The sequence below is a fragment of the Chinchilla lanigera genome, unplaced genomic scaffold (assembly GCF_000276665.1).
Source record: "Chinchilla lanigera isolate Chin_1 unplaced genomic scaffold, ChiLan1.0 scaffold00032, whole genome shotgun sequence".
NCBI lineage: Eukaryota > Metazoa > Chordata > Mammalia > Rodentia > Chinchillidae > Chinchilla > Chinchilla lanigera.
Window position 1 is genome coordinate 5,332,939 of NW_004955433.1, and position 12,241 is coordinate 5,345,179.

The 12,241-nt window shown below is 37.4% G+C and overlaps 1 protein-coding gene across 3 annotated transcripts in view; it reads right to left on the reverse strand.

Moving 5' to 3' along the window:
• The window catches only part of Prkg2 (protein kinase, cGMP-dependent, type II), a 100,978-nt gene that overhangs the window by 46,345 nt on the left and 42,392 nt on the right, over nucleotides 1–12,241 (reverse strand). For all 3 annotated transcript variants that reach the window (XM_005388222.2, XM_005388223.2, XM_005388221.2), the window contains exons 7-9: nucleotides 8,903–8,980; nucleotides 7,287–7,381; nucleotides 2,962–3,030 (exon numbers count right to left, since the gene is read on the reverse strand). In XM_005388222.2, the coding sequence (XP_005388279.1) occupies nucleotides 2,962–3,030; nucleotides 7,287–7,381; nucleotides 8,903–8,980 (242 nt within the window). The remainder of the gene's footprint in view (nucleotides 1–2,961; nucleotides 3,031–7,286; nucleotides 7,382–8,902; nucleotides 8,981–12,241) is intronic.

The following is a 12,241-nucleotide window of genomic DNA, read 5'->3' on the forward strand; positions in this document are numbered from 1 at the left end:
TTTTGTTTTATTTATTCCATCCTTCATCATTGTTTTGCTTGCTGCTAAGCTAACTGAAGCACTCTTGTCAACAAATCTTATTTTTTAACATAAGTGACACTGGTGCCACAGGTCCCTAGCTGTTGTCTGCTAACTAATCTTAAAGCTAAACTGCAATAGCTACAACATTCGAGCTGCAACTTTAAAATAGCCTGCATTCATTCAGCTGTTAGAGCCCCAAGGATAATTAATCAACTCCTTTGAGATTTGTACAGACAGTCTAGCAAGGATGGATCTGTCACCAATAACAAACACTTGACATTTGTTTAGAACTCTTACCACATTACTATTTCACATACTCTATCAAATTTTTTTAAAATAGAAAATATTAACTGGGCTCGATGGTGCACACCAGTAATCCTAGTACCAGGGAAGCTGAGGCAATAGGATTACTGAAAGTCCAAGGCCAGCCTAGGCTACAAAACAAGTTTAAGATTGAAATATATAGCGAGACCCTGTCTCAAAAAAAAAAAAAAAAAAAACTAAATAAGAAATATAACTCTAACTTTCCTCTTGCACTGTAGCCATTTTAAAGACATGTTTCCACCAATTTGAACCACCAGTGGTACATGCAGGACTGCCCCATTGGACAGCCTGAACCACCAGTGGTTAACTATTTAACATCAAATGACGGAATTCAAGTCAGAGCCTCTAGGCAGCAAGGGAGGCAAATGATGGCCCCTTCCTGAATGTGTTAAGCATTTGTTAAAACATAAACTAGGAGAGAAGAACTAAGACTGTAGTTCTGCAGTCACCATATTGCATTGCAAGGATGGTAGCCTTTCTGGAGCCACCACCTGGCAAGCCCTTCCCAGGTGCTGAGGGTGATTGGTGGCAGATGTTGCCCCTACCGCAGCAGTGCACAAGCCACATGTTCCTACATTGTCAGAGCTGATAAGAAGAGCAGGAAGACAGATGTTAAACAACACAAAGTGACAATAATGGCACAACCAGGGTACACAGCATGCTATGGGGACATTTTTCAGGATTTTAGTCTTCTCTAGTTTAAGTCATAGCTTAGATGATCATATCATTTATCATCCAATCTGGAATACTTTTGGGAGATGCCAAGGATAAATGTTTCCTAACAGTTTCAGGAAATCCAGGATGTAGATCAACCCAAACATACTTAATTCAGTATCTCTGACCCACAGAATAAATCCACAAAACGTTTTAACCTTTTCTTGTTCCAAATATATATTATGGATTCTTAATGATATGCATGTGAATTAAACATTTTAAAATGATGTTATACAATAATGCTATTACTGCATGTTTTATGGATTATGAGATATTACATAAATATTTTATGTATATGATTATAATGAAGGAAAAAGAAAAGAGCTCTTCTTTTCTATCAAATGTTTTATCCCAGAAATTATACCACAGAGCTAATGCTATTTGGTGCATGCATATACTTTTAAGTAATGCATACAAAATAATTCATTATTGGAACAATACTATACTAATTCATTTTCCATTTGGGAGCTGGCATCCAAAAATTACCTTTATCTGACCACGTTTTGCTCTTTCCTAGTCTATGCCTTTGCTTTGCAGTTTTACTCCATCTAGAGTGACTTCACATTTCCTCTTTGCTTAAAAAAATCCTGTTAACTCCTTAAGCACCATCTGCACACTTGAAAAATGAAATCCACCTTGAAGACTTGTCTGCATAGCAATTTCCAAGCAGCGATTATAGCAGCCACCAAGCATGTATGAGACCATGCAGAACTGACTTAGGAAACATGGGTAATAGCCCCTACTCAATCACAGATGGACCCACTGGGGCAATTCTTTAACGTCTTAGGGACTTGCTCGTCTTACTTGTAAAGAAAAGAATTTACTATGTTAGTATTCTTGTGGCTAGGTTTATAAATGATGCTTGGCTTTTAGAGAAACTATAAAAGTACATACATGAAATTATTTCATACTTCGAATTCAATTGAAAAGTCAGAAGATGGCATGGAGTGGTGAAGGGGTATGGATGAGACACAAGTTCAGAATGGTTGAACTTGTAGATGGAGATTCATGATGCCGTTATGTCTATTTTTCAGCTTCGTAAATTTTCCACGATAGAGGGATTTTAATCCTCTGAAGTTCTTCCCAGCTCTATATCTCTGTGAATCTATGTTCAATAAATGTTGTACTTAGCAGTCAACTATATACCCTGTGACACTCCTTTACAACCTTACTGTTTTTTGTCAGTATCTCGTAAGTATGCACTACTTACTTGACCACATACGGCTTTTCTTAAACAGTAGCTTAGCTTTGGTATGCCTGAGTCTCCTTTATTGTATCTCATAACCAATAAAAAACTGATTAATGAGAGCTAGAAGAGGCCAGGTTAAAATACGACTTGAAGTGAGGGAAAGATAGAAAATGAGATTTATGTTATAAAATAACCTCAGATATTTAGGCATCAATGTTGATATACATCACTTACAAATGTTAAAACTTTGCTAGAAATACAAATAGCTAATGAATATTTTATACTTTTAGAGAGTATTTGGTCAAAATTTTTTTGTGAGTGCTAAGGGCATTTTCTTTATTTTCTGAAGGAAATCGTTTTCTTCAGCAAATACACTTATGCAACTGCTCTCTATATTGTATAGGAAACCCCATAAGAGCATTAATAAGTATTCTCTCTGGAAGTTGTAAAATTGGAATCAGTCTATTGGAGATATTTATGTACAAACTCTGCACACAAAATATTTAGCCTGCCAGCATCTGCCACCGCCACAGCTTCAGATCAGAAGGCTCAGTTCCTCCTCATGAATTTTAATAGGATGTGCTCTCAGCTGAGGATTGGCCAGCATTTCCAAGTGGTAGTGACTGAGAACACAGAGCAGCCCTCTGAGTACCAGAAGGCCGTTTTCAAAGGTGACAGCAGCCTATCTTCTCCAGCAAAACACAGATACTCACTCTCGATCGATCACCAGGCAAGCGACATCGTTCTCTTCAGCAATAATGTTAGCGGACCTCACATCATCACTGCAGACAAAACAAGTCAGCTGTCAGCTTTAATGCAGTTGGAAATGGAACATCCGTTTTCCTAGAGAATCTACTACCTTATATAAAAGCATAACCTTCACTTAAGCTTTCTAAAGACACTTTTTGTAACATTAAAATTTATACTCAACCCCTTTCAAAAAATAGGAAAGGAAAAAAGGATCTAAAATGTGTGCCGGTAAAGATTATGCATGCAGGGAATTCAGAGAAGGCTGAATTGGAAACAGAGGAATCCCTGACTGCAACTGTGATGAAATCTCATCCTGAGCTCTGTGACAGGCAAAATAAAGTAGCTGTCCGCTGAACAAAGGAAAATTACTAATTAACAAAGAGGCAACACAGTAATGAACTGATCAGAGAAATTTAGAGGGAAAACAGTCCAGAGATTAACATAAGATAAACTGGTCAAAAATATAATCCAAAGGAAGAGTTTTCAAGGTCATATCACCTGATTAATTAAATACAAAAATATTTTTATTTTACAGCATGTAAAATGTGTATTTTTCCATTAAAATCTCTGCAATCTGTGAATGAATTATCACTGACAACGAGTTGGTGTGTAATTATCAGCACCATCTTTCTTAGGCATATATAATATAGTAGTATATTTTAAAGCAGATATTTTAGATATGATGAATTATTGTATACAATTTAATGATACATTTAATTTCCTAGTGAATATCAATGGGTCAAGCATCAAGGAAAGCACTTCTTTAGAACCCTTATGTTAGCTTCCCCATCTCTATTAGTTATAAATTAAAGACACTTAAAAGATACACCCTTATGGCAGCCTATGCTCAGAGATCTGTGTAAGGTAACCTGGGAGCAGCGGAAATCAGCATCGTAATAACCAGTAAGACCGACAGTTCTGGGCAACGTCATCAAAAATGGCATCACCCAAACTAAAGTGCCTTTCCCTTTCCTTCATAGTAGGTAGCATGGCAAGCAGTCTGGCACCCATCTCTACCATTCCCAAAGAGTGCCCTCCGCTGCTCAGCTTACATTCAGAGACCTAACTACAGTACCTCCCCACTTTATAGGATCCTTGCTGGAAGACAGCAGGAAAATATTTCAGCTGGATGGACTTTTGAGTCAAAGGCAGAACAGTTTGTGCTCAACTTGTACTTGTCTAATTAGACACAAATGTAGATAGATAGGCAGAGAGATGAAGAAAGAGAGAGAGAGAAAGAGAAAAGAGAGAAAGAAAGAGAGAAAGAGAGAAAGAAAAGAAAGAAAGAAAGAAAGAAAGAAAGAAAGAAAGAAAGAAAGAAAGAAAGAAAAGAAAGAAAGAAAGAAAGAAAGAAAGAAAGAAAGAAAGAAAGAAAAGAAAGAAAGAAAGAAAGAAAGAAAGAAAGAAAGAAAGAAAGAAAGAAAGAAAGAAAAAGAAAGAAAGAAAGAAAGAAAGAAAGAAAGAAAGAAAGAAAGAAAGAAAGAAAGAAAAAGAAAGAAAGAAAGAGAAAGAAAGAAAGAGAAAGAAAGGGATAGGGATGGTGGAGATGAATGCAGGTAGGTCCAGGCACAGACAGGATCTTGGATTATGGGCTAACTATTTCATCTGTGAGTTCAGAGAAAAAACTATGGTAGTCCTTTCACAGAATATCACCATGATTTTCACTAAGAACATACTCTGCAAACGCTTTACAAGTATTAAATGTTCATGAAGAGACTTATAGTCCTCTCATAGTAACTGTGTAAGTGGCATGGATTTATTTTTGCACCAAAAAAAATTCTGAAAGAACTCAGGGGACTATTAATGTCAAGTCATGAAAATATACAGAGCATAAGGACTATGGACTCACAGGCAGTAACCTTAAAAAGCAATGGTATAAACATGCATAAACACATAAAAATGTTTGTTCCCAGATTTCCTTTCCATTGATTTTATCTTTATATACTTTCATTGCTTTGGGAAGCTGGGTGTCCTTATATAAACACAAACTCTCGTGTTTCTTGTAGGGAAACACTATACTTGGCTTGCTGGAACATACAGCATATATTACTTCTGGTCCAGCAAAAACAGATAACGTATTTCCTTCCAAGAGCTGTTTCATAAAGTTCTGTACCCTTCCCAACTTTCACCGTTTCACTTAGGAGCATGAGAAAAATAAAGCATAAATGTTAAGAACAAAACATTGAAGCATTAGATAATACTATTAAATTATGATCGTGCATAAAAAGAAAGATAATTTCCTTCCTATTTAAAGAAGTTCATTACCAGCTAGAAAATCGGAACGAGTCAGTCAACTTGTATTTAAATTCCACTTTTAAATTGCCCACATAATAGCTATCATATAATTTATTAAGTTTTAGCACCTGGGTTTTCTTTTTAAAATAAGAGCTTTGTAATTTTTGAATAATCGAACTTGTCTTCAGGTAATTTCTGAATGTTTTTTGTTGCTCTATAATTATGTAAAGCTGTCGTACAAATCAGCAGAACTGGGGCTTCAGAAACTAAAGTTAAGAAGAAGATAAACAAACAGCAATACTGCTCCTTTAAGCATAAATTTAAAATAAAAGTATTTGGTCATAAATAAATTTTAAGTTATTGTTTAAGTTATTCAAAACACTTACTTAAAACATTTGTAATTTTTTAAAAGTATGTTGTCCCAAACATTAACTTTATATTTTATAAAGTTATTTATATTTAGAAAAATAATTTCTTCAGAAATGAGGTTTTATGCGTTTCAGGAAGTACAAACCCCTTGATTAGCCATTAAAAACACTGCTTCCATAAATTAGACCAATGATAAATAAACTCCTACCTCAAAAAAACTGAACTTTCAGGTAGAAATTTAATATACACTATTTTGAGTTGTTTCTAAAATGAGATTGCAGAATGAGCTGATAAAAATACCTAAAAATACATTGTTTTTGCCATGTCATTATCTGATTTTTTAATTTTTATGTTTTACAAAACTCTGAATAGATTACTATCTCCAGCCATGGGAAAATAAATACTTGTTTTCAACTGTAATTTTCCATTTTTTAAATTGACTTTTTTAAAACTAAAAATTCTTTTTTAATTTTAAAGAGAAAAAATATAAACATAGAAGTGAAACTGAGGTTCAAAACGGGTTAGTAGGACAGTTACAATAGTTGACACACTGTGTATTGCTGTCCTTATAGTAGTTATTCAGAGTACAAGATATAGGCATGAGATCTTGTCCAAACAATATCAGCACAAAACTTTCTTCTTGATGAACTAAGAGAAACTAGCTATATAAGTATCTTGACTATCTTGTGTATACATATTTTTCCCTTTCTTCCTTTCCCCTTTCCCCCATCACAGTTCATCTTTTCTTTTCAACAGTTTCTTCCCAATTCACAATATCTGTTGTACATTTCAGATCTTATTACTAGTGAGACAATATGATGTTTACACACATGGGTCTGATTTATTTCACTTAGGAACATGATTTCGAGTTGCATCCATTTACCTAAAAAAAGTCTCTAGTTTATCCTTCTTTGTGGCTGAGTAGTATTCCATTGTATTAAAAAGACCACATCTTTGTATCCATTCCTTGGTTGATGGGCATTTGGGTTGTTTCCAAGATTTAGCTATTACAAATGGTGCTGCTATAAACATGGGTGCACATATATCACTGTAGTATGATGTCTTTAATTCTTCTGGGAAGATACCCAGAAGGGAAATAGCTGGTTAGAATGGGACGTTCAATCCTAGTTTTTGTCTGTTGTTTTTTTGGTACCAGGAATCAAACTCAGGACCTTGCTCTTGCCAGACAGTTGCTGTGCCACTGAGCTTTCTAGGCACTCTAATCCTAGATTTTGAAGGAATCTCCACACTGATTTTCACAGTGGTTGCACCAGTGGTTCCACAGTGATTGCACCATCTACAGTCCCACCAACAGTGCAGAAGGGTTCCTTTTTCCCCACAGCCCCTCCAGCATTTGTTATCGGTTGAGTTTTTGATGACAGTCACTTTTTCTGACGTGAGATAGACTCTTGGTGTTGTTTTAATTTGCTAAAACTAAAAATTCTAAGAGAACACTAATCTAACTTGCACCAGCCAATTTAAGACTTTCCAATTATTTCATGTGCAAAATTGGTATACTTATTTCCTACAAACAGTGTACTTTTTAGACATCAGTTCAAAGTTGTATTTAATTTGTGGATGTTTGTTATCATTAATTTGGTAGTTCAACTCTAAATGAGTAGTTTCACATGCAAAGCAGCCCAAGCATTTTATTTAGTTATAGTATATACATTCATGGCTTCACCTGATGAGAGCTTTTTCTCCAAAGTATTCTCCTGTCTGTAGTGTTTTTATCAGCTGTGGTTGATCATGGCCCTCGGTACTCTGTGTGACTTTTACCTAGACAATATTAAACCAAACAAAAGAAGAAAAAAAAATCTGAACAAATATCCATTCAATCAAACCCCGCAGACCTACATAAACTCGATGAAGAAAGAAAAACAGAAAAGACAGCTTCACTTCTGCAGTACTCAGGACAATTCCTTTACTCAGCTCTGTTGCATGAATCTGAATAATCCCTTGTTTTAATACAATCGAATGACTGCCCTCTGTGAGGAAGTCTCCACTCAAACCTTCTTCAACAAAGTTATTAAAAATAATCCAGTGATTACACCCTAGAGATTCTCAAAGAAAATAATGATAGACTTGTGGGAACTTTTGTTGCTTCAAAAAAACCGACAGAACTGACAGATCAAGCATAAGGAGGAGCACCAGGAATTCTAAGTCTGGTGCCCACAGATAGGCCAAATTCTGTGTGCTTTGTAGAATGGATTACAAAATATGAATTGGAGAAGAGTCCACAACCTTTGTGGGTATCTCAAAATGTACCATGGCCCAGGAAGGACCCTGATTAGGAGGTCAAAGACTTCAATACTGTATCCCTTATTTGGGCCTACAATCACTCCAATTCAGCATGTCTGTCTCATGCTGACCAGAAATGCTGATTGACATTTATGTATGTCACAATGAATTAAAAATTTTAAAATAACTATAATAAATGTAACTTCTTTCTTAGCCAGGATTCCTTCAAAGCTGGGGGTCCAGGAAGGGGAGCAATAAGAAGCAGTTATTACTATTAAAGACTTTCAGAGACTGGGAACGCTTTTGTTCATATTTTTTCCTTTGCTGGGGGTCCAGCTCAAAGTTCACCCACAAACCTGTTTACAAGAGGCAGTGACAGATTCTATAACAATAAATTCCTCCAGGGAAGATGGAACATTATGCAAAATCTCCGACAGCTTAAAGACACAAGGGATCAATCATTGACTCTTCAATATTTTGCAAAGGATTTTGCCTCTGAGAAATTTAAGACCCAACACAGAAGCAACCCACAGCATGTTACTTGCTAAATAGCTAGGTAAAGCAAAAGACCACTAGGTGTGTGTAACTCCTACTATTGAATATGAATTGAAATTCTGAGCAATATCGGTTTTGTAGCTTGACATCTGACCATGACCATTATTCTTAGCCATCTTCCTTCTTCTATACCTGCTGTTTGTCACTGTTGTTGGATGGAAAAATGTTACAGCTGTGTTCTTAGACCTTCAGACTTACTGAGAACCACGCACTCAGAGCTGGAAAGGACTTCCCATATAGCCCAGCCATTGTGCAAGGAAACTAGGTCCCAAGAAAGCCACGTGCCCTGTGTAAGGTTACTAAAATGTCACCTCTCAGCTGGCGCCTATCAGGAGACTCCTGAGTTCCCCCGAAGCCCAGCCCTCCAACAGAAGGCCAGAAGACTCTTCGGGCAAAGCTGCTTTACTAGTCAATGCAGAGAAGTTCTTACAAGAGCATTGCTGTATTTAGGGCAAGCTAATTTTGTAAAAACTTTTTTGACTTTACCCTTTAATTAATATTTACCTTTCCTTTAGCCAAGATGAAAAACGTACTTCCTTCCTCGCCCTCTCTAATGATATAATCTCCTTTGTCATAGTACTCCTGTGGGAAGGAGAAAGAAAACGTTAGATCAACTGGAGATGCACAACTGAGGAAAGACATAAAGGAAATAGAATTCCTCATTTCTTTGAAATAAATGTTCCACACCCGTGTTTTCTTTTCTCTTTTCTTTTTCTCCTCCCCCGCCCACCTTCACTGTAACTAAGCTTTCTTTACATTGCCTTCATAAACCATGGAAAAGTAAGGAAACATTTGCTTTTTTGTCTGCATTGATGTATTTCTTTCACAGAGAAAATTCACTTGGCATACTGAATTTCAGAGACAGAGCGCCATGGTTTGAGAAATGACAGTCACCATGCACACTTGTGTTTTTACCTACAGAACCCAAATACAATCTGCACAGGTGATCAGCCAGGCTCTGAAAACGAGGGCTAGGATTTAGAGAACAAGTGATTTTACACACCGAGCTGAAACTGTGAACCTTAATGAGTACTAGGAATTCTACCCTCCATTTGTCACCCTTTGAAGGGCAACAACTGCTAGGAAGATTCCACACGGACACTAACAGCACCGTTCTATGTGCTACTTCCAAAAATTCATCATCACAAAAGATCGTAAGGCCATTATAATTTTTATATATAAATTTCATGTTGTACTCCTGATTTATCCTCATGAGATCTCAAATGATCACTTATTTCTTACCACATATTAATGTCCCTTTCTCTCATATACTGCTGTGGGATTAGGGAATTCATGAGCAGGGAAAAGTAATTCATCTACCTGTCAGACCAAAAGAGCAATCTAGTGCCTCAGAAAACAAAACATGGATTAAACTGTCTGCCTGTGTGGTTTTAATTTGATCTGGTCTCTAAGTCAGAACTCAAATGAATCTCTTAATTATTATACAAATAAAAGTGGGCTTATTTAATTTTTTTAAAAAGCATAATTAACCTAGTAGCTCAGTCTTATTTTTCTTTTAAACTTGAAAATAAATTGAAAACTACTTTTCTGTCTTTGTTTTTTAATACCACTCATTTACTCTTAAAACCAACTTACATTTATGGAATAAGTATTACTCCCAATACTGTGCTCATAAACATACCTTTTATTTGCATGATACTAGGTATAACTTAGAAGATATTTCAACATCTCATGGAAAGTAACATGATGTGTTAGTGGAGCAAAATGGTCTTTAAAGCCGATCAGATCTAGATTCAAACTCCAGTTCTACACTAAATTTCACTTTCATCAATCCATACAATTAAAATAGGAATATTTACTTTCAAAGATTGAGAGACGTGCACTAGTTTTCTGCTGCTGCTGAAAGGAATGACCACAAATTTAGTGGCTTAGAACAAAACCTTCTTGCTATCCCATAGTTTCTGTAGATCAGCAACTGCAAGTATGACTTCAGTAGACTTCGTCCCTTTGGATCTCTCAAGACTGACCTTCAGGTATCAGTAGAGCTGTGCTCCCTTCTGGAGGCTTGGGAGGAAAGTGGCTCTCAAGGCTGCTGGCAGAGTTCATGTGTGGGGAAAGGTTCCTCCCTTTTGCCTTTCCAACTGTCCATGGCAGCTGTCCCTTAGTTCCCAGAGGCCTCTGCAGTCCCTGCACAGCGCCTCTGCATCTCAGAACCAGTAAGGACATGCCGATTTCCTACCTAAGAGTCTCTCTGACTTCCACTTCTGACTCTACACAGCAAAAACTCTGCTTTCAAGCACATAGGTAGCTATATTCAGCCCACCTATCCAATCCAGGATATTCTATGTTAAAGTCTCAAAACTTATTCATACAGTCCCTTTTGCCATAGGATGTAGTAACAATGCATACACTCCAGGGATCAGAGGCTGGAGGTTTTAGCAAAACCACAATAAGTCAATTAAAAGCAGCATTTTCTGAGGCACTAAGAACATCTTAAGCACAGTAACTGCTTGATTGGTACCTGCCACATTAAGGAAGAAGATAATAAATTCGGTTGGCTTTCACATCTTCTGGACCTCAGCTTCCTTTGCTGTAAACTGATGATTGGATACCTCCCACACTGATGGTTATAGGAGGATGAAGTAAGATAATGTATTTAAAGTACCTGGTGGAATGTTTGGTACACACCAGGTGCCCAGGGACTGAGAATTCCTTTGAAGAGGCTATGTCCAGGTCATCAGAGTTTTGCACAAGAATGCGGAGCTATCCAGGAAGGTTACATTCCTGCTGTTAGTTACAGCCAGAAAATTAACTTCGTCTAAGAGCTGGGGCATGAAGTGGGTCTGTGGCAGACCCAGCCTGTGAACCCTTTCATGCACATGTGTATATACTGTCTCCCCACTTTCACACCACGGCCCAGAGAGACCCTGAGAACCACCTGTTGAGAATGGCCAACTAGCCATCAGCTTGGTTTCTGAACAACTCTGCAGACCCAACTGACACCATCCTCCCTGAGTTATTACGTGCAAGGAGAGAAATTTTGATTTTATGTGAACAGTGATGTTCTGCATTTCTTGGCCTCACAGTTTGCTTACTCCAACCCTTCCTTCTTCCTCCTTTTAGAATTAACACAAACCCTCCCTACAGACAAACTCGCTGACTCTGACCCTTGAAGATGACTCTAGTCCTGGAGTCCAGCTGTCTCCATTATGTAACTAATTTCAAGTCTCTTTCCTAACGCTTTTGGAGTCACGTTATCTATGCTCATTTTTGATAATCTGCTCTTTCATCTCTCTGGTCCCCATATCAATTTCAGTCCCAATTATGCACTCAGAGAAAAAGGGACATAGGGAACTTTTGAGGTGCTATTAGGCTCAGTTATTATAAGGGCTTCGATATGTGCAGAGGTGTGTCTTTCATTCCTGTCAACCAGATAAGTTCAAAGGGTAAACATTTGCAAGGGGGCACTGAGAAAGAACTTTATTGTTTTTGTAAGGGACAACCTTCCTGGTGGGTACTTTTCACAGGGATGATTCTTTGTCACCCAAAACCATGGGAGGAAGATAAATAATACCTCCCAGTGTGTTGACAGTAACTTCATAGATCAGAAAAGGCTGTGGAAATAGGTCAGACCAAAAATATATAGTGGTAAGTACTGGCTGTGATGCTAGACTTCCCAGTGTTTGCCAACTGGGGAGAGCAGCCAGTCAAGCCAGGGTGGTCACCAGGACCAAAAAGGGAAATGCAAACAGTGTGGTTATTGTCATTGTGGTTACACTGCAAAGGGGTCCCTCAGAGGAGCGAGAAGCCATAGACTCCATCCGGTACAGCAGTGGTGTTCACACATTTTTTACTCTGACCTACTGTAAGACATACATTTCA